General features: G+C 36.8%; 1 protein-coding gene across 1 annotated transcript; it reads left to right on the top strand.

The window, feature by feature from the left end:
- The first annotated feature begins 10,304 nt into the window (after positions 1 to 10,304).
- LOC129515010 (olfactory receptor 2L8-like) lies at positions 10,305 to 11,243 on the top strand. Its single transcript, XM_055333710.1, has one exon. The coding sequence runs from the start codon at positions 10,305 to 10,307 to the stop codon at positions 11,241 to 11,243; it is 939 nt and encodes a 312-aa protein (XP_055189685.1).
- Positions 11,244 to 21,845: the final 10,602 nt, after the last annotated feature.

Below are 21,845 nucleotides of genomic sequence, written 5' to 3'. Positions count from 1 at the left end.
GTTCCCTGAGTAAACTTACTGTTTATTCACACTTTATATGAATCTGCCTTTTCTAATGAAAGGATTTCTTGCCTAGATTTTATTCAAAGACATAAAAGGGAATTTGTAATAAAGATCAAATAATTTCTAAATTTATCTATGGAGGGAATAATATATTTTCTTAATTTAAACAACACCTGGAAATAATTCAGAAATTCATAAAAAATTGATATGTTTATTTTTTCAACATAAATTTCACCCAATTGTACTGCATTCCATGTTTAATTTTGGCATTATATTTTTAAAAATTTTGTGCATGCCACTACCTTCTAGCGAAATAAGAATTGCATCTATGTTAGCAACCTAGGTTGATTTTTGAAAATCCAGTAGTGCATTGAAACAATGTGGGAACAATGTCACTGAGAACTCTAAGGATGACTGGAATATGGATAAAAATAACACAATGGTAATTATGTTTATTTTAGTGGCAATGATGATGAAGATGGCAAAAATAACCCAGCTACTGTTTACTGGTCACTCATATAACTCACACCAGTATAAATTATCACATTCAATCTTGTAATAACTTGTTTTTTCAGATTTATTGAGGTAAATTGACAAAAACCATATATATTTAAGGTACACAACTTGTAATTTATTATACTTGCACATTAAAAAATCACTGCTAGTTAATATATCCACCAATTCACATGGTTACTTTTTATTTTTATGTTTTTGCTTGGTGAAAATACCACCAAATGGTGAGACCTGCTCTCGTAGCAAATTTCAAACACACAGTGTTAACTATATATTGCGGTACATTATTAGATTTTCAGAACTTATTCATCTTGTATAATGGAAACTGTAGACTTTTACCTACATCCTCCTATTTCTTCCTCCCTTTACCTACTGACAACCACCATCCTACCCTCTACTTCTAAAGTTTGACTATTTTAGATTCCACATACAAAAATAATTAAGCAGTATATGTGTTTCTGCATCTGGTTTATTTAGATATCTTTTTTTTTATTTAGATATCTTAATGTCCTCCAGGTCTGTTCATATGCTGTGGTTGCTATGATATATTTCATTTATCCATTCATTTGTCAATGTACATGTAAGGTTATTTTCATATTTTAGGTATTATGAATAGCACTGCAATGATGATTATAGGAATGCAAAGTCTCTTCAAGTAATTGATTTCATTTTATTTGGGTATATTCCCAGAAGTTGAATTGTTAGATTATATGGTAGGTAGCTTTATTTTTCACTTCTTGAGGAAACTTTATACTATTTTCCATTATGACTATACCAATTTACATTCCCATGATTAATGGTCAAGTTTTTTTTTCTCCAAATACTATGAAACACTTGTTTTTGTTTTGTTTTGTTTGATAAGAGCCATTCTAAGAAGTGTGAGATCATATTTCATTGTGATTTTGATTTGCTCTACTTATCATCTACAGGCTCAGAGATTGAATTTACTATTCCAAGCTTACATATCTACTAAGTGGCAGAACTAGAATTAGATATAATATTGACTCCAAAATATCTGCAGCATGCTTATGTAATAAAGAAAAATAGATATATCTTCAATCTGAATCCAAACTCAAAGTATCTACTGATAAATCAGATATCTTTCAAAATATCTGAGTGCCTATTTTCCTATTTATCTATCCGTGCCAATTCACATTGTGGAATTTCATGAAGGTATATTAAGAAGTACAAGGATTTGTGTACATGTGCATTTTAGATCTCTTTTTAAAATAATTTTATTAAATATGTAAGCAATGTATGTTTTTAGTTGTTTAGCAAGTTATAGAGCTTGTGAACAATAATGATTTTAATTCTTAAGTCACAGAAGTATTATGAACTATATACTCATTGCAACTTTACAGGAGAATCTGTTGTGGAAATATTTGAAGGGATAAAAGAATTCATGTATGACTCCACACAGACACTACAGAACTATCCTTGGTCAGAAGATTATCCCTATGGTCATCTGATTCAGAGCCTATGAAAGCCATTTCACAATATTGTAAGTTCTAGATAACTGATGGCAATGCAAAATAATCATTATCTATGCACATGGAGATACAAGTATGACCAAACATTTCAAGAACGAAGGTAGGCTCTGTGAAGACATTAGGTTCAAATTTGTCCTGGGAAATCTGATCTGATAGGTGTTTTATAGGATTCCTTCCTTAGAATGAGTAAGGAAGTTCACTTTTGGTAAAGTTCAGCACTCTAAACTATGTCAGGTTCTTGAAAAGAGAGGAACCAATCCAAATGTATATGAGAATTAGTAGAGTTTTGTTTTTGTTTTTTTGTTTTATATTCATATTCTTTTTTTTTTTTTTACAGTTAGAATAAGTGTTACTTTATTAGCTTAGCTCAAATTTCTGACTAAATTATTGTGAAAACACTGGGGAATTAGAGATTTTTTTTTTTCCCGGTTTTCTTTTTTTTTTTTTTTTTTTTTTAATAAATTAATTTTTATTGGTGTTCAATTTACCAACATACAGAATAACACCCAGTACTCATCCCGTCAAGTGTCCCCCTCCGTGCCCGTCACCCATTCACCCCCACCCCCCGCCCTCCTCCCCTTCCACCACCCCTAGTTCATTTCCCAGAGTTAGAAGTCTTTATGTTCTGTGTCCCTTTCTGATATCTCCCACACATTTCTTCTCCCTTCCCTTATATTCCCCTTCACTATTATTCATATTCCCCAAATAAGTGAGAACATACACTGTTTGTCCTTCTCCGATTGACTTACTTCACTCAGCATAATACCCTCCAGTTCCATCCACGTTGAAGCAAATGGTGGGTATTTGTTGTTTCTAATGGCTGAGTAATATTCCATTGTATACATAAACCACATCTTCTTTATCCATTCATCTTTCGATGGGCACCGAGGCTCCTTCCACAGTTTTATATTCATATTCTTTTAAAACGTTTGGCTTGATATTCTTTTTATTTTATTTTTATTTTTTTAATAATAAATTTATTTTTATTGGTGTTCAATTTGCCAACATACAGAATAACAGCCAGTGCTCATCCCATTAAGTGCCCCCCTCAGTGCCCATCACCCATTCACCTCCACCCCCCTGCCCTCCTCCCCTTCCACCACCCCTAGTTCATTTCCCAGAGTTAGGAGTCTTTATTCTTTTTAAAACCTCCAGTAAAGCAATGTAAGATTTCTTTGGTAAATGCATTCATGTTGCAAGTATGCAAATACTCAGACCAAATCTAATATGACCAGAATTATTTAGCAATCAGAAAGATATACATTTGAGATTAGTTTGATTCAGAAGGAATTTCTATATTGTTAAGTATCCAGATGACACATATCCAGATTCTGCTACTTGATCACTATATAGTTGTAAATAATTTACTTCTAATCACTGGGAATCAGTTCTTCATCCTTATAATAATGGTCCTATGTTTGAAAAATCTATTTCTTCTATATATAAATGAATCACAAAAGTGAGTTTTTTTTCTATTTTTGTTTGCAACTGAATAGGAACATGGAAACATAGGGAAAATAACACAAGAAACAATAATGCTTATTAAATGTATATTATTTACTTATTAAATATATTTATTTACTTATTTATTTTTAAGATTTTATTTATTTCTTCATGAGAGATATATAGAGAGAGGCAGAGACACAGGCAGAGGGAGAAGCAGGATCCCTATAGGAGCCTGTCCATTCAGGATTTCTGTTCTATGTTTTTTTTTTTCTCATGATTGCACAGAGATAATACTAACTACTTCATGGAATCTTTGCTATAGCTGAGACTGAATAAAATACAAAGAGAAGAAATACTACCAATGTTAATTTCCTTGGTAACTACAAATATGACATTTTAATTTAGTCAATAATTGAAACTAATAATATATATTATATCCTATGGTATCAGTTTAATATGCTGGTCCAATGTTTATACAAATGCCAACTTATACACAAAAGTAGCTCTCCCAATTTTTCTCTGAAAGTTGACTGTGACTGCATAATAATTGAAAATAAATTGCTCTATATATAACCAGGACAATGATGTAGGTTTTTCACAATATATTTGGATATTACACTTGCAATAATTTAAGTAAATGCAAATTATTAATTGAAATGACTTTAATATTACTTTAATATTTTATTTAAATAATCCTTGGACACGACATCAAAAAACTATAGGTAAAATTATGATCCCTAGCCAACAACTCCAGACTTCCAAGACAAGTACTTCAAATTATTTTACATTTCCCATAACTTTTTTGATATTTTAAACAAGATTCTTACCTCCTAAAAAAAAAAAAATTCTTACCTCCTAGTGGTTGATTCCTAAATCCAGTTACAAGACTGTGATTTATACCTTAGGCCACTGTGAATTTAGTGCTGCCACGTCTCTGCATTACCACCTTTCCTTCTTCTCTCTTGCCCCATTCAACATAGTTACACTCCATTTTATGTTCCAGGACATGCACTGACAGCATTGTTTCATCTTTAGAACTTATTGGTTGCATATACAATATACAACAGTATTGTAAATATGACACTAGTTTGTATTATTATATATATTTCCACTCATCTTACTATATTTTCTCTCAAGAAGGTTTTAAGATATTTTAGGTGATATTGAGAATGATTATGAAATTATTTTCAAAAGGATATATAATAATTTTAAAGATTTTATTTATTTATTCATAGAGATGCAGAGAGAGAGAGAGGCAGTGACACAGGCAGAGGGAGAAGCAGGCACTATGCGGAGAGCCTGACATGGGACTCGATCCAGGGTCTCCAGGATCACACCCTGGGCTGCAGATGGCGCTAAGCCGCTGCGCCACCAGGGCTGCCCGGATATATAGTATTTTCAAGAAAATATTATTTAACAGATTACTTCTCATTTATTTCTTGTATTTATTGCATACTATTTGAACATTGTATCTCATATATAATGGTTCTGAATGTTTTTGTTGAATGATATTCATTTCAAAATATTCGTTTCACTCTCTTTTTTAGGATTGAACAGAAGTATATGTTGGGGCATCTTTATAATAATAATAATAATAATAATAATAATAATAATAATAATATAAACATATAAATTATTATATACATAAATATTTAAATATTTATTTATTTGAGAGAGCTTATGTGGGTTGGGGAAAGGGTAGAGGGAGTGAATCTTTCAAGGAAACACCCCACTGAGCACAGAGGCCAACTCAGGGCTCGATCTCATGACCCATGAGATCATGACCTGAGCCTAAACCAAGAGTTGACCACTTGACCAACAGAGCCAATGGAGTGCCCCTATGTTGGGTCATTTTATATTAATCCTCTCATTCTCCTATCTGTTCTAAATCTCAAATCTTGTTTCATTATGGTTGTTTTCTTTATGGTTGATTTTTCTCCACCTTATTTTTTGAAATTCTCATTACATTAATGATACTAATTATTATCCCTTTAATTTCCAGAAGTCCTTTACTGTTGTCTGGCATTTTTGACTTTATATAACACATGATATTTTTACTTTGGATTTAACATCTTCCCATATTTCTCTGAAAACATATTTTTATATTAAAGTTTTATTGAATTTATCCCAATAATTTTTATATTGGGGTGCGTGTGTGTGTGTGTGTGTGCCTGTCTTTGGTGTAATAACTTCCTCAAAAGTCTGATGGCTTTGGTCCTAGAAGAGTATTAGATAATGAAGCACTGCAATCCTTTTTTGGCATGTGCTGGGCTTACTTATTGATGATATTCTTTCTGGTTATTGCGACCACTCATTCCCACATTGAATAATCTCAAGATGCCATTTCTTCTTTTCCTTTTAGGTGATTGTTTAATAAAAGTTCTTCTATGAAAAAATTCTTATTTTTTTTCATCTCTGAATTCATCCTCTGGTCTCCTTACCAATTTTTTAAACTTAGATTTACTTAATAAAAATATTTCTTTGTTAATGATAAAATATAATTGTATTTTTTATTTTTTTAAATAATAAACTTATTTTTCATTGGTGTTCAATTTGCCAACATACAGAATAACACCCAGTACTCATCCCGTCAAGTGCCCCCCTCAGTGCCCGTCACCCATTCACCCCCACCCCCCACCCTCCGCCCCTTCCACCACCCCTAGTTTGTTTCCCAGAGTTAGGAGTCTTTATGTTCTATCTTCTTTTCTGATATTTCCTACCCATTTCTTCTCCCTTCCTTTCTATTCCCTTTCACTATTATTTATATTCCCCAAATGAATGAGACCATATAATGTTTGTCCTTCTCCGATTGACTCATTTCACTCAGCATAATACCCTCCAGTTCCATCCACATCGAAGCAAATGGTGGGTATTTGTCATTTCTAATGGCTGAATAATATTCCATTGTATACATAAACCACATATTCTTTATCCATTCATCTTTCGATGGACACCGAGACTCCTCCCACAGTTTGGCTATTGTGGACATTGCTGCTACTAACATAGGGTGCAGGTGTCCCTACTTTTCATTGCATCTGTATCTTTGGGGTAAATCCCCAACAGTGCAATTGCTGGGTCATAGGGCAGGTCTATTTTTAACTCTTTGAGGAGCCTCCACACAGTTTTCCAGAGTGGCTGCACCAGTTCACATTCCCACCAACAGTGCAAGAGGGTTCCTTTTTCTCTGCATCCTCTCCAAAATTTGTGGTTTCCTGCCTTGCTAATTTTCCCCATTCTTACTGGTGTGAGGTGGTATCTCATTGTGGTTTTGACTTGTATTTCCCTGATGGCAAGTGATGCAGAGCATTTTCTCATGTGTGTGTTGGCCGTGTCCATGTCTTCCTCTGTGAGATTTCTGTTCATGTCTTTTGCCCATTTCATGATTGGATTGTTTGTTTCTTTGCTGTTGAGTTGAATAAGTTCTTTATAGATCTTGGAAACTAGCCCTTTATCTGATACATCATTTGCAAATATCTTCTCCCATTCTGTAGGTTTTCTTTTAGTTTTGTTGACTGTATCCTTTGCTGTGCAAAAGCTTCTTATCTTGATGAAGTCCCAATAGTTCATTTTTGCTTTTGTTTCTTTTGCCTTCGTGGATATTTCATTAACTTCAGTGAAGTAGTGTTCTCTAGAGTAGAATTCAGTGATTAATCACTTACATACAACACCCAGGGCTCATCACAACAAGTGCCATCTTTAATATCCATTACTATTTAGCCCAGCCCCCAACCACCACCCTTCATCAACCCTCAGTTTGTTCTCTATCATTAAAAGTCCTTTATGGGTTGTTTTCCTCTGTCTCTTTTACTTTCCCCCTTCCCATATCTTCATCTGTTTTCTTTATTAAATTCAACAAATAAGTCAGATTCTATGGTATTTGCCTTTCTCTGACTTACTTATTTTGCTTAGTGTAATACACTCTAGCTCCATCCACATCATTGCAGTGGCAAGATTTCATTTTTGAAGGCTGAGTAATATTCCAGCATATCTAACTATATATCTGTATCTATAATATCTATTTATATCTATATATCACATCTTCTTCATGCACTCATTAGTCAATGAAATTTTGAGCTCTCCCCATAGTTTGACTATAGTTGATAATGCTGCTATAAACATCAGAGTGCTTGAACCCTTTAAATCTCTATTTTTGTATTAGTTGGGTGAATACCTAGTAGTGCATTTGCTGGATTGTAGAGTAGCTCTATTTTTTACTTCTTGAGGAACATACAAGCTGTTATCCAGAGTAGCTGCACCTTTTTGCATTCCTATTAACAGTGAAAGAGGGCTACTCTTTTTCTGCATCTTCAACAAAAACTGTTATTTATTGTGTTGTCATTTTCAGCCATTCTGACAGGTGTGAGGTGGTATATCATCATGATTTTGATTTGTATTTCCCTGGGGAAGAGTGTTAAGTATCTTTTGTTAGCCATCCAGATATCTTCTTTTGAAAAATATCTATTCATGTCTTCTATTTATTAACTGGTTTTTGTTTTTGTTTTTTTGTATATTGAGTTTGATAGGCTCTTTATAGATTTTATATACAACCCTTCAGCATATATGTAATCTGCAAATATCTTCTCCTATTCTGTAAGCTTCCCTTTAGTTCTGTTGTTTTCTTTGCTGTGCAAAAGCATTTTATCTTGGGTGATCCCTGGGTGGCTCAGGGGTTTGGAGCCTGCCTTTGGCCCAGGGCGCGATCCTGGGGTCCTGGGATCAAGTCCCGCATAGGGCTCCCAGTGTGGAGTCTGCTTCTCCCTCTGCCTGTGTCTCTGCCTCCCTCTGTGTGTGTGTGTGTGTGTGTGTCTATCGTAAATAAGTAAATACATCTTTTAAAAAAAACATTTTATCTTGATAAAATCCCAAATAGTTCATTTTTGCTTTTAATTTCTTTGTTTCAGGGGTTCTAATGAGGTCCATGCTGAGGTCAAAGTGGTTGCTTCCTTTGTTCTTCCCTAGCATTTTTATGGATTCCTATCTCACATCTAGGTCTTTCATACCTTTGAGTTTATTTTGTGTATGGTGTAAGAAAGTGATTCAGTTTCACTATACTGTGTGTCACTGCTCAATTTTCCTAAAACCGTTTGTTGATGAGATTTCCTTTTTTTTTTTTTTTTTTGCATTGGATATGTGGTCCATTATTTGGTTCTCTATTCTGTTCCATTGATCTATGTGTCTATTTTTGTGCCAGAACTATCATGTCTGGATGACTACAGCTTAGTATTATAGCTTGAGATATGGAATCATGATGCTTCCAGTTTTATTTCTCTCTTTTAGAATTGCTTTGTCTAATCAGGGCCTTTTGTGGTCTCATACAAATTTTAGGATTGTTTGTTCTAGCTCTGTGAAAAATAGTGGTGGTATTTTGATAGGGGTCACATTAAATGTGTAGATTGCTTTGAGCAGTCTAGACATTTTGAAAATGTTTGTTCTTCTATTCCATGAGCATGGAATGCTTTTCCATTTATTTGTGTCCTCTTCAATTTTTTTCATAAATGTTTTATAGTTTTCTGATACAGATATTTTATCTTTTTTGGATAAGTTTATTCCTTGTTTTCTTATTGCTTTTGGTGCAATTACAAATGGAATCAGTCCCTTGATTTATTTTCCTGCTATTTCATTACTCGGGTAGGCGACAGATTTCTGCACAACTGATTAATTCCTTTGCTTCATCTATCCTCATTTTTATGACCTCCACATGATATTGCATGTAAGTTATAGAATTTTTAATCCCAGCCTGACTAGATTTTAGTTCTTCCATTGCTGAAGTAAGGGATTCTCTTGCATCTTCTATATATTCAGGGGGTCAGGCAAGTTTAAGGTCCCCCTAATTCTCTTCCATTTTAACTCCTCCTTCTAATTATTTGTTATTGTACTAACTGAACTGTATGAGAGAAGGGTGATACATATATTTGTTAAACTCACATTTATCTAGAAATGGAAATAGCTTTGAATATACAAAAACAAAAAAGTGCAAAAAAGGAATAAGTAAGAAAATGTACCATAACACAATGCATAACATCATATAACTATTGAGAAGCGGATGAACAGAATGTACATCTTTTTTTTAAGAACTTAAATGTAGTCATATAAGCTACAAAAAAATTGAAGAATAAGTTCTCATGAAAAGTGTTTACTTAACTAGTGCTTTTGGAATTTGGGTAAGAAGGAAGAAGAAAATTGCTTTGTGTAAATAGTATTTGGCAAAAATAATTCATTGTATATTTCTGGAGGAAAAAGCAGTAAAAAAATGATATGTGGTGCTAAGAGGCTTGATTTGGCAAGATTTTTGAGCAGAATTCCAAAGAAATGAATATATGTCTGCAATATGATCCAATAGGCTACCATAGTTTCAGAAATGTTGGACTTAATTATAACAAAAGCATCCCCTAAGTGTTATAAAAATGCATTCAAATATGAGTCTGTAATTTAGTTTATTTATATTGATTAATAAAGCCTACACACGAGATGTAACGTCTGCCTTTGTTAATAGTTAAATTTATGTAGGAAAATAAACATATCTTAATAAAGTAATTACAAATTTGCAGATTTCTTTAAAATATTTTAAAAATATTTCTGCATTGGATATGTGGATAAAATAAACATCTACATTAATTTATAATATATAAAATAAAAATTTTATCTATGAGGAAAAATGTTTTTCTTTTCAAAATAGTTGTATATTGTTATTATTGTTGGTATTTATTATTACTATTATTATTATTATTATTATTTTAAAGCTGCAATGATTCCTGAATAAATCACAGTGTAATTAAAATAACAAATTAATAAGAGTTTATTTTTCTATATTTAATGTGTGTCTATCTTTAGGGGAAACAAAAGTAATGCCCCATGGAAAATAATAACCCAAATTCTACAGATTTCTTCCTATTGGGGTTATTTCCACCATCAAGAATTGGCCTGTTCTTCTTCATTCTCATTGTTTTCATTTTCTTAATGGCACTTTTTGGCAACTTGTGCATGATCATCCTCATCTTCCTAGACACCCATCTCCACACACCCATGTATTTTCTACTTAGTCAGCTCTCCCTCATGGACCTGAGCTACATCTCCACCATTGTCCCTGAGATGGCTTCTAATTATCTCTCTGGAAACAAGTCTATTTCTTTCATTGGTTGTGGGGTTCAGAGCTTCTTCTTCCTGACTTTAGCAGGTGGAGAAGGATTAATATTGGCCTCAATGGCCTATGATCGTTATGTGGCTATTTGCTTTCCTCTCCACTATTCCATTCGTATGAGCAAAAGAGTGTGTGTGCTGATGATAACAGGATCTTGGATAATGGGCTCAATCAACTCCTGTGCCCACACTGCATATGCCCTCAATATACCTTACTGTCAATCCAGAGCCATTAACCATTTCTTCTGTGATGTCCCAGCCATGTTGACATTGGCCTGCATGGACACCTGGATCTATGAGTACACAGTGTTTGTAAGCACCACACTCTTGATTGTGTTTCCTTTCATTGGCATTGCATGTTCCTATGGCCAGGTCCTCCTTGCCATCTGCCGCATGCAATCAAGAGAAGGGAGGAAGAAAGCCTATTCCACCTGCAGCACTCACCTCACTGTGGTGACTTTCTACTATGCACCCTTCGCTTACACTTATCTACGCCCAAGATCCCTCCGAACTCCAACAGAAGACAAGACTCTGGCTGTCTTCTACACCATCCTAACTCCAATGCTCAATCCCATCATCTACAGCATGAGAAATAAGGAGGTAATGGGGGCCCTGAGACGACTGATTCAGAGGATCAGCTCTGAAAAGACGTAGAGGATTTCTCATTTGGACTGCTGCCTCAGAAGTAGATCACTTTCTCCATGTATACTCCCTAAGAACAATATTATTCTAGGGTTGAAGACAGAGAATAAAATAATCTGGAAGATTAAAATAACTGAGATTTGACAAAGTAATTGTATATTCATAAAATTCCTTTTTTTCTTTGTGAAGGTAAATATTTTGTTTTAACTTGTGGGCAATAATGTGTTCTTAGTATGCATAAGTGATAATAGAAACAATCCAGCTTGATGGCATTATTCAATACACTACTTATACACTTAGTGCATATTCCCTAAATGCTTAAAAAATGACAAAAGAACAATAAACATTGTATCATTTCCAGGTTTATATAATATAAAGACATATATTGATAGATAGATATTTGTTTCATTTCTATTATAGTTTATTCCTAAGTAGTGAATGCTGGTTTTTCTGATTCCCAATTTTCAGGGAAAAGTGATAGATACAGAGATTTGGCATAAAATTTTCTCATGAAATTAGAAGTTCTCCCACCATTAGAAAGGAAATTGAGTTTATATCTTTCATGAGGGGGAATCTAGATGGGTCATTTTCATGAATCATTAGAAAGCAATTTATTTAAAAAATAAATTAATAAAAAGAAAGCAATTTATTACAGGTCTACCTCAGGATAAATAATTTTGATTGAGGAGATGCAAAATAGACTAAGAGTGAGAGCCATTATATTTAAAAAATTGATGAGAGTTACATACTATCTAGCAATGAGTAATAAATCAGACCTGCTTCCAAATAATTCCTCTAAAAGCTCAAACTTTACATTTCCCAAAGCTGTTTATATCCTTGTATCAGATAATTTCTGTTGCGTATATTACATTATACATTTAGTATTCTCGTAATTCTAATGAAGCAGAATTAGAGGTTTGATCCGGGTTAACTTTTCTGTACCACATTTTTAAATAGATATATCTGTTCAACCACTAGCCCACAAAAGTCCTACCATTCTCTCCAGATTAGCTGTACACCTGAACACTATGGATGAATGAATATCATTGTTCATGGGACAATTCTGCTATATCTTTATTTCTGGGGGAAGATTTAAATAAAGAAGCTAGAATAAAAATATAAGAAGTCCTTGAATTGGAAATAAATATTTTTCTTCCAAACTAGAAGAAGGTATATATATAAATTTGGATATTTTATACTAAAACTAAGTGAGCCTTTAGAGATTTATAGATTATTAGCTAGCTATGAGCTTGATCTGGGAATTAGTCTTCCTAAAATATATCATGGGTAAATATTCTCATCACAAGAAACTATGTAATATAGTAATATTTTCCAAAAGTAAGCATTTGTTTGAGATGGAAAATTTACTTCATATTACATAATAAAAATTTCAAATCTGGAAGAAAAAAAGGACATTAACTGCTTACTTTTAGTCACCAAATGATCATTAATTAACTCATTACCAGCAAGCATTTTCAATTATGTTAATTTGGAAATTAAAATGTGATTACCTAAGGTTCTTAACTGAAGTGAATTCATTTTTCAACTAAAATAAATTCAGTCCAACTTAAAAATAAAATAGTATATTAAAAAAGAGTGAGAGGAGAACCTAAGATGGATCCACAGTAGGAAGACCCTAAGGTCATCTTATTCCTTGAACACAACTAGATATCTATCAAATCATTCTGAATACCATAGAAATTGATCTGAAGACTGACATAACAAAATCCACAAATAGAATGAAATAAGAAGCCACACTGAAGAAGGTAGGAAGTGCAGAGGTGCACTTTGGGGGATAAATGGAGCATTAGCACTGTGAAGAGGAGGGAGCCCTGATCATAGAGAAAGGCGAGAGAGATAGGAGTATCCCGGGGAATGCTCCAGGAGAACACTTCCCCAAAGTCACTGACTGGGAAAAGGAGAGGGGCTGATTTTTATGAGTTTTTGCAACCATCTGGGGTTTGAATACTGGAGTTCTAAAGGTCTGTAGGCTTGGCTGATATAGAGCCCTGCAATGCTGCCCTGCTTCTGGAAAAGAAGACAAGCAAGCAACCAGAGGCAGACAGCAAGATCTGAGGACAGCCTGGGGGGAGATTATTTGTTCTTTTTGGGAGCATGTCCATGAGAGGTAACTTTCATGTAGACACCTCTCCAGGGACAAAGGAGCCAGCAGTCACCATTTTCCTCCCCTGACCCTCAGCATAAATGCAGAGTGACCTGACCGGGACAACTCCACTCTGAAACTGGCTGCTGAGCCTGCTAGCTCCAAGTCCCATGACCTTGCATTCTGGTGCATCTGTGCTTCTAAGTCAAATCTCACTCAATTCCAGCACAGGGAGACACTCTCCCAGAAGAACACTGCAGAACCTGCCCACATCACATTCCTAAATCTTGGAGTTCCTTTTTTTGGGGGGCGGGGGGAGGATATATCTATTTACTTTAGAGAGAGAGAATGAAAGGGGAAGGGCACAGGGAGAGGGAGAAGAAATAGCCAGAGACCTGGGTTTATGGGTCTATAGCTATTAGACCTGGGTCTAATAGCTATAAGTAATATAACTGATGGAGAATTTAAAGCAAGAATCATAAGGCTGCTCACTGGCTTGAGTTAAGAATGAAAGGGATAAAGAAGATGTGGTCTATGTATACAATGGAATATTACTCAGCCATTAGAAGTGACAAACACCCACCATTTGCTTCAACGTGGATGGAACTGGAGGGTATTATGCTGAGTGAAGTAAGTCATTCGGAGAAAGACAAACATTATATGGTCTCATTCATTTGGGGAATATAAATAATAATGAAAGGGAATATAAGGGAAGGGAGAATAAGTGTGTGGGAAATATCAGAAAGGGAGACAGAACATAAAGACTCCTAACTCTGGGAAACGAACTAGGGGTGGTGGGAGGGGAGGAGGGCGGGGAGGTGGGGGTGAATGGGTGATGGGCACTGAGGGGGGCACTTGACGGGATGAGCACTGGGTGCTATTCTGTAAGTTGGCAAATTGAACACCAATAACAAAAATAAATTTATTATAAAAAAATAAAATTGAAGAAAACCAGGTGAAAAAAAATGAAAGGGAAGCCCTTACCACAGAGGTAAAAGAGTAAAAAAAAAAAAAAAAAAAAAAAAAAATCAGAAATGGGGTGGCTGGAGTCTTAGATGGTTAAACATCCAACACTTGATTTAATCTCAGATCATGACCTCAGGGTCCTGAGATAGAATCCCAGTAAGATTCCACACTCAGCAGGAAATCTGCTTCTCTCTCTCTCCTTTGACCCCTGTCTCCACTTGTTCCCTCTCTCTCTAAAATAAAGAATTCTTTTTGAAAACTAGAAATTAAAATGGCAGTAAGTGATATTTTAAAAACCCTGAATGTAATGAACACAAAGATGGAAGAAGCAAGGAATGAATGAATATGTGATATAAAGGATAAAATAATGGAAAATAATGAAGCTTACCAAAGACAGAATGAATTACAGAATATAAGCATAGATTTAGGGGATTGGGGGCAGGGCAAGATGGCGGAGGAGTAGGGTCCCCAAGTCACCTGTCCCCATCAACTTAGCTAGATAACTTTCAAATCATCCTGAAACCTATGAATTTGATTTGAGATTTAAAGAGAGAACAGCTGGAATGCTACAGAGAGAAGGGTTTTCACTTCTAACAGGGTAGGAAAGTGGAAAAAAAAAAAAAAAAAGAATCAAATGGGGGAGGGGCCCCGCAAGGAGCCAGGCTAAGTCCCCGCGGCGAAAGCCTTCAGGACAGGAAAGCCCAGCCCCGGAGAAGCAGGGACTTTAAAAATCCGCACCGTATTTTTCCGACTGAAAGGTGCTTAGCAGGGAAATCAGGCAGAACTACAGGAGGGGCAGTGGAGCCCCCAGTCTCCCGGGGTCACTAACAGAGGAGGTGTACTCCTGGGGAGAGCGCCCCACAGACTGTGGGCTGAGCTTGGTACAGGACGTGTCCAGCAGGGCCTCAGGGAGAAGCTTGTCAGTGAGTCGGTGGCTCCCGGTGGAGGGGTCTGCGCCCTGCTGCCTTCGGGAGCCACGGCTCCGGGAGTGCAATTCCAGCAGCACAGGCCCCGGATCCCAGGGGCCTGGGAGACACAGCCCAGGATCCTGCGGTCCCCTTGGTACAGGTGGAGACAGGGAGGGCACAGGACAGTAAGGACTCTCCTGCCGCCCAGCGCCCCGAGCTGTGCAGATAAGCGCCCCCCACCCCTGGAGCATCCAGGCCAGTGTGCACTGGGAGACTATGGTAGTTACTGAGAGGAGCTGACTCCAGAGCAGAAAGGCTGGCTGTCCCCAGTGTTGTCATTCCTCCTGGTGTCACCCTGTGCCTGGGATGGAGCGGGGCCACCAGGGAACAGGGGCCTCGCAGGATAAACAGCTCTCACTGAGCCGTGCACCTGGCAGGGGACAGGGCAACTCCCACAGGTGCACAAACCTGACGATCAGCACAGAAGGCCCCTCCCCCAGAAGACCAACTGGAAGGACGGGGGAAGAGCAAGTTCTTGACCCATCAGCACTGGAAAGCTGCAGGGAAATTCCAGGGATTTACAGTATATAGAACCAGAGGATACCCCTCCCTTTTTTTCTTCTTTTTTCCAGTACAACTCGTTTTATATCAGACTAAGTTACCTTTTTCTTTCTCTTTTCCCACCTTAATTACAATATTTTACCACCTCTTCATTTTTAAGTATCTTCTTTTTTGACTTTCATATTTCTAGAAGTACAGGTCTTAAATACATTTTCCTCTTCTAGATTCCCTTCAACATACTCAACTTAATTTGAGGAGATATAAAAGACATTTTGTTTTGTTTTGTTTTGTTTTCTCTTTTTAAATTTTCTCTGCCTCATTTTTTTCACCAATGAGGTAAGTTAATACCTGATAAAACATGACCAGCATGCACCTAGAACCAAGTGGTATATCATGCTGGTTCATTCTGCGAGATTCCTCATTCGCATTCTGCACCCGCATTTAACTCATTTATGTTTTGGTGGTCAGTATTGAGGCTCTATACAAGAATTTCTGGTTTATATAAATTTGGGACTGAGAATCTTCTAATATACAGAACTTTATTATTCAGAAACAAGAGAATCATCTGTTAGAACCCATTAGGTAGACTACATTCTCCCTCCACTACAACTTCTTCAACACCACCATTTCTCAGTGTCCCCCTTCTATATCTTCTCATTTTTTTTTTCTTTTCTTTTCCTTTACTTTTTCTTTACATTTTTTAAAATAAATTTATTTTTTAATGGTGTTAAATTAGTCAACACATAGAATAACACCCAGTGCTCATTCCATCAAGTGCACACCTCATGCACGCCACCCAGTCACCCCCACCCCCCGCCCTCACCCCTTCCACCACCCCTAGTTCATTTCCCACAGTTAGGAGTCCTCCACGTTCTGTCTCACTTTCTGATATTTCCCACTTATTTTTCTCCTTTCCCCTTTATTCCCTTTCACTATTATTTATATTCCCCAAATGAATGAGAACATATAATGTTTGTCTTTCTCCGATTGACTTACTTCAGTCAGCATAATCGCCTCCAGTTCCATCCATGTTGAAGCAAATGGTGGGTATTTGTCGTTTCTAAAGCCTGAGGAATATTCCATTGTATACATAGACTACATCTTCTGTATCCATTCATCTTTCAATGGACACCAAGGCTCCTTCCACAGTTTGGCTATTGTGGACATGGCTGCTAGAAACATCGGGGTGCAGGTGTCCCGGTATTTCACTGCATCGGTATCTTTGGGGTAAATCCCCAACAGTACAATTGCTGAGTCGTAGGGCAGGTCTATTTCTAACTCTTTGAGGAATCACCACACAGTTTTACAGAGTAGCTGCACCAGTTCACATTCCCACCAACAGTGCCAGAGGGTTTCCCTTTCTCCACATCCTCTCCAACATTTGTTGTTTCCTGCCTTATTAAATTTCCCCATTCTCACTGGTGTGAGGTGGTATCTCATTGTGGTTTTGATTTGTAATTCCCTGATGGCTAGTGATGCAGAGCATTTTCACATGTGCTTGTCAGCCATGTCTATGTCTTCCTCTGTGAGGTTTCTGTTCATGTCTTTGGCCCATTTCATGATTGGATTGTTTGTTTCTCTGGTGTTGAGTTTAATAAGTTCTTTATAGATTTTGGAAACTAGCCCTTTATCTGATACGTCATTTGCAAATATCTTCTCCCATTCTGTAGGTTGTCTTTGAGTTTTGTTGACTGTATCCTTTGCTGTGCAAAAACTTCTTCTCTTGATCAAGTCCCAATAGTTCATTTTTACTTTTGTTTCTTTTGCCTTCGTGGATGTATCTTGCAAGAAGTTACTGTGGCCGAGTTCAAAAAAGGTGTTGCCTGTGTTCTCCTCTAGGATTTTGATGAAATCTTGTCTCACATTTAGATCTTTCATCCGTTTTGAGTTTATCTTTGTGTATGGTGCAAGAGAGTGGTCTAGTTTCATTCTTCTGCATGTGGATGTCCAATTTTCCCAGCACCATTTATTGAAGAGACTGTCTTTCTTCCAGTGGATAGTCTTTCCTCCTTTATCGAATATTAGTTGACCATAAAGTTCAGGGTCCACTTCTGGGTTCTCTATTCTGTTCCATTGATCTATGTGTCTGTTTTTGTGCCAGTAACACACTCTTTTGATGACCACAACATTGTAGTACAACCTGAAATATGGCATTGTGATGCCCCCAGATATGGTTTTCTTTTTTAAATTCCCCTGGCTATTCGGGGTCTTTTCTGATTCCACACAAATCTTAAAATAATTTGTTCTAAGTCTCTGAAGAAAGTCCATGTTATTTTGATAGGGGTTGCATTAAACATGTAAATTGCCCTGGGTAACATTGACATTTTCACAATATTAATTCTGCCAATCCATGAGCATGGAATATTTTTCCATCTCTTTGTGTCTTCCTCAATTTCTTTCAGAACTGTTCTATAGTTTTTAGGGTATAGATCCTTTACTTCTTTGGTTAGGTATATTCCTAGGTATCTTATGCTTTTGGGTTCAATTGTAAATGGGAGTGACTCCTTAATTTCTCTTTCTTCAGTCTCATTGTTAGTGTATAGAAATGCCACTGATTTCTGGGCATTGATTTTGTATCCTGCCACGCTACCAAATTGCTATACGAGTTCTAGCAATCTTGGGGTGGAGGCTTTTGGGTTTTCTATGTAGAGTATCATGTCATTGGCGAAGAGGAAGAGTTTGACTTCTTCTTTGCCCATTTGAATGCCTTTAATGTCTTTTTGTTGTCTGATTGCTGAGGCTAGGACTTCCAGTATGTGTTGAATAGCAGTGGTGAGAGTGGACATCCCTGTCTTGTTCCTGATCTTAGGGGAAACGCTCCCAGTGCTTCCCCATTGAGAATGATATTTGCTGTGGGCTTTTCATAGATGGCTTTTAAGATGTCGAGGAATGGTCCCTCTATCCCTACACTCTGAAGAGTTTTGATCAGGAATGGATGCTGTATTTTGTCAAATGCTTTCTCTGCATGTAATGAGAGGATCATATGGTTCTTAGTTTTTCTCTTGCTGATATGATGAATCACATTGATTGTTTTACGAGTGTTGAACCAGCCTTGTGTCCCGGGGATAAATCCTACTTGGTCATGATGATTAATTTTCTTAACGTATTGTTGAATCCTATTGGCTAGTATCTTGTTGAGAATTTTTGCATTCATGTTCATCAGGGATAGTGGTCTGTAATTCTCCTTTTTGGTGGGGTCTTTGTCTGGCTTTGGAATTAAGGTGATGCTGTCCTCATAGAACGAATTTGGAAGTACTCCATCTCTATCTTTCCAAACAGCTCTAGTAGAATAGGTATGGTTTCCTCTTTAAAAGTTTGATAGAATTCCCCTGGGAAGCCAATTGGCCCTGGACTCTTGTGTCTTGGGAGGTTTTTGATGACTGCTTCAATTTCCTCCCTGGTTATTGGCCTGTTCAGGTTTTCTATTTCTTCCTGTTCCAGTTTTGGTAGTTTGTGGCTTTCCAGGAATGCATCCATTTCTTCTAGATTGCCTAATTTATTGGCGTATAGCTGTTCATAATATGTTTTTAAAATTGTTTGTATTTCCTTGGTGTTGGTAGTGATTGATCTCTCCTTTCTCATTCATGATTTTATTAATTTGAGTCTTCTCTCTCTTCTTTTTAATAAGGCTGGCTAATGGTTTATCTATGTTATTAATTCTTTCAAAGAACAAACTCCTGGTTTTGTTGATCTGTTCCACAGTTCTTCTGGTCTCAATTTCGTTGAGTTTTGCTTGAATCTTAATTAACTCTCTTCTTCTGCTGGGTGTAGGGTCCATCTGCTGTTTTTTCTCTAGCTCCTTTACGTGTAAGGTTAGCTTTTGTATTTGAGTATTTCCAGTTTTTGAATGGATGCTTGTATTGCGATGTGTTTTCCCTTAGGACTGCTTTTGCTGCATCCCAAAGATTTTGAACGGTTGTATCTTCATTCTCATTAGTTTCCATGAATCTTTTTAATTCTTCCTTAATTTCCTGGTTGACCCTTTCATCTTTTAGCAGGATGGTCCTTAACCTCCACGTGTTTGAGGTCCTTCCAAACTTCTTCTTGTGATTGAGTTCTAATTTCAAGGCATTATGGTCTGAGAATATGCAGGGGACGATCCCAATCTTTTGGTATATTGGTTCAGACCCGATTTGTGACCCAGTATGTGGTCTATTCTGGAGAAAGTTCCATGTGCACTTGAGAAGAATGTGTATTCAGTTGAGTTTGGATGTACAGTTCTGTAGATATCTGTGAAATCCTTCTGGTCCAGTGTATCATTTAAAGCTCTTGTGTCTTTGGAGATGTTGTGCTTAGAAGACCTATCAAGGGTAGGAAGAGCTAGATTGAAGTCACCGAGTATAAGTGTATTATTATCTAAGTATTTCTTAATTTTGGTTAAACCAATGTTTAAGTATTTGGCAGCTCCCACATTCGGGGCATATATATTGAGGATTGTTAAGTCCTCTTGTTGGAGAGATCCTTTAAGTATGATATAGTGTCCCTCTTCATCTCTCACTACAGTCTTCAGGGTAAATTTTAGTTTATCTGATATAAGGATGGCTACCCCTGCTTTCTTCTGAGAACCCTTTGAATGGTAAATGGTTCTCCAGCCTTTTATTTTCAGGTTGTAGGTGTCCTTCTGTCTAAAATGAGTCTCAGGTAGACAGCAAATAGATGGGTCCTGCTTTTTTATCCAGTCTGAAACCCTGTGCCTTTGATGGGGTCATTAAGCCCGTTCACGTTCAGAGTTACTATTGACAGATATGACTTTAGTGTCATCATGATATGTATTCAGTCCTTGTTTTTATGGATTGTTCCACTGAACTTCTTCTTAAAGGGGAATTTTAAGAGTCCCCCTTAAAATTTCTTGCAGAGCTGGTTTGGAGGTCACATATTCTTTCAGTTCCTGCCTGTCTTGGAAGCTCTTTATCTCTCCTTCCATTTTGAATGAGAGTCTTGCTGGATAAAGTATTCTTGGTTGCATGTTCTTCTCATTTAGGACCCTGAATATATCCTGCCAGCCCTTTCTGGCCTGCCAGGTCTCTGTGGAGAGGTCTGCTGTTACCCTAATACTCCTCCCCATAAATTCAGGGATTTCTTGTCTCTTGCTGCTTTAAAGATCTTCTCTTTATCTTTGGAATTTGCATGCTTCACTATTAAATGTTGAGGTGTTGAACGGTTTTTATTGATTTTAGGGGGGGATCTATTTCCTGGATCTGAATGCCTGTTTCTCTTCCCAGATTAGGAAATTTGTCAGCTATGATTTGTTGAAATATATATTCTGGCCCTTGGCCCTTTCATCGCCTGCGGGAACCCCAATTAAACGTAGGTTTTTCTTCCTCAGGCTGTTATTTATTTCCCTTAATCTGTCTTCATGGTCTTTTAATTGTTGGACTCTTTTTTCCTCAGTTTCCCTCTTTGCCATCAACTTGTCTTCTATGTCACTCACTCGTTCTTCCACCTCGTTAACCCTCATCGTTAGGACTTTTAGTTTGGATTTCATCTCATTCAATTGATTTTTAATTTCTGCCTGATTGGATCTAAGTTTTGCAGTCATGAAGTCTCTTGAGTCCTTTATGCTTTTTTCTAGAGCCACCAGTAGCTGTATAATAGTGCTTCTGAATTGGCTTTCTGACATTGAATTATAATCCAGATTTTCTAACTCTGTGGGAGAGAGGACTGTTTCTTTCCTTTGAGGTGAGGTTTTCCTTCTAGTCATTTTCCTCAGTGCAGCGTGGCCAAAAATGAGTTGTATTGGGAAAAGGAGAAAAAGAGAGGAGATAAAGAAGGAAAGAAAAGAGAAAAAGAAAGAGAAAAAAGAAAGAAAAAAGGAAAAAAGAGAAGAAAAAGAGAAAGAAAAAGAAAGAAAGGTGAAAAAAGGGTGGGGGAAACAATCAGAAATCAAAAAGAAAAAAAAAATAAAACCATGGGGGAGTATCTTCTGATTCTGTATACTTTAAGTCCCTTTACTTTCCCTGGAACTTGTCCTTCTAGCTGGTCTACTGGGGCAGGGGCCTTTTGTGCTGATTTTCAGGTTTTAGCACTTGGGGGAGCTGCTCTGCCCCCTGCCTGGTGCAGGGCTCAGTGGGGGTT

This window comes from Nyctereutes procyonoides, unplaced genomic scaffold (assembly GCF_905146905.1).
Source record: "Nyctereutes procyonoides isolate TBG_1078 unplaced genomic scaffold, NYPRO_anot_genome, whole genome shotgun sequence".
Classification (NCBI taxonomy): domain Eukaryota; kingdom Metazoa; phylum Chordata; class Mammalia; order Carnivora; family Canidae; genus Nyctereutes; species Nyctereutes procyonoides.
This window is presented reverse-complemented; position numbering and strand designations above follow the sequence as displayed.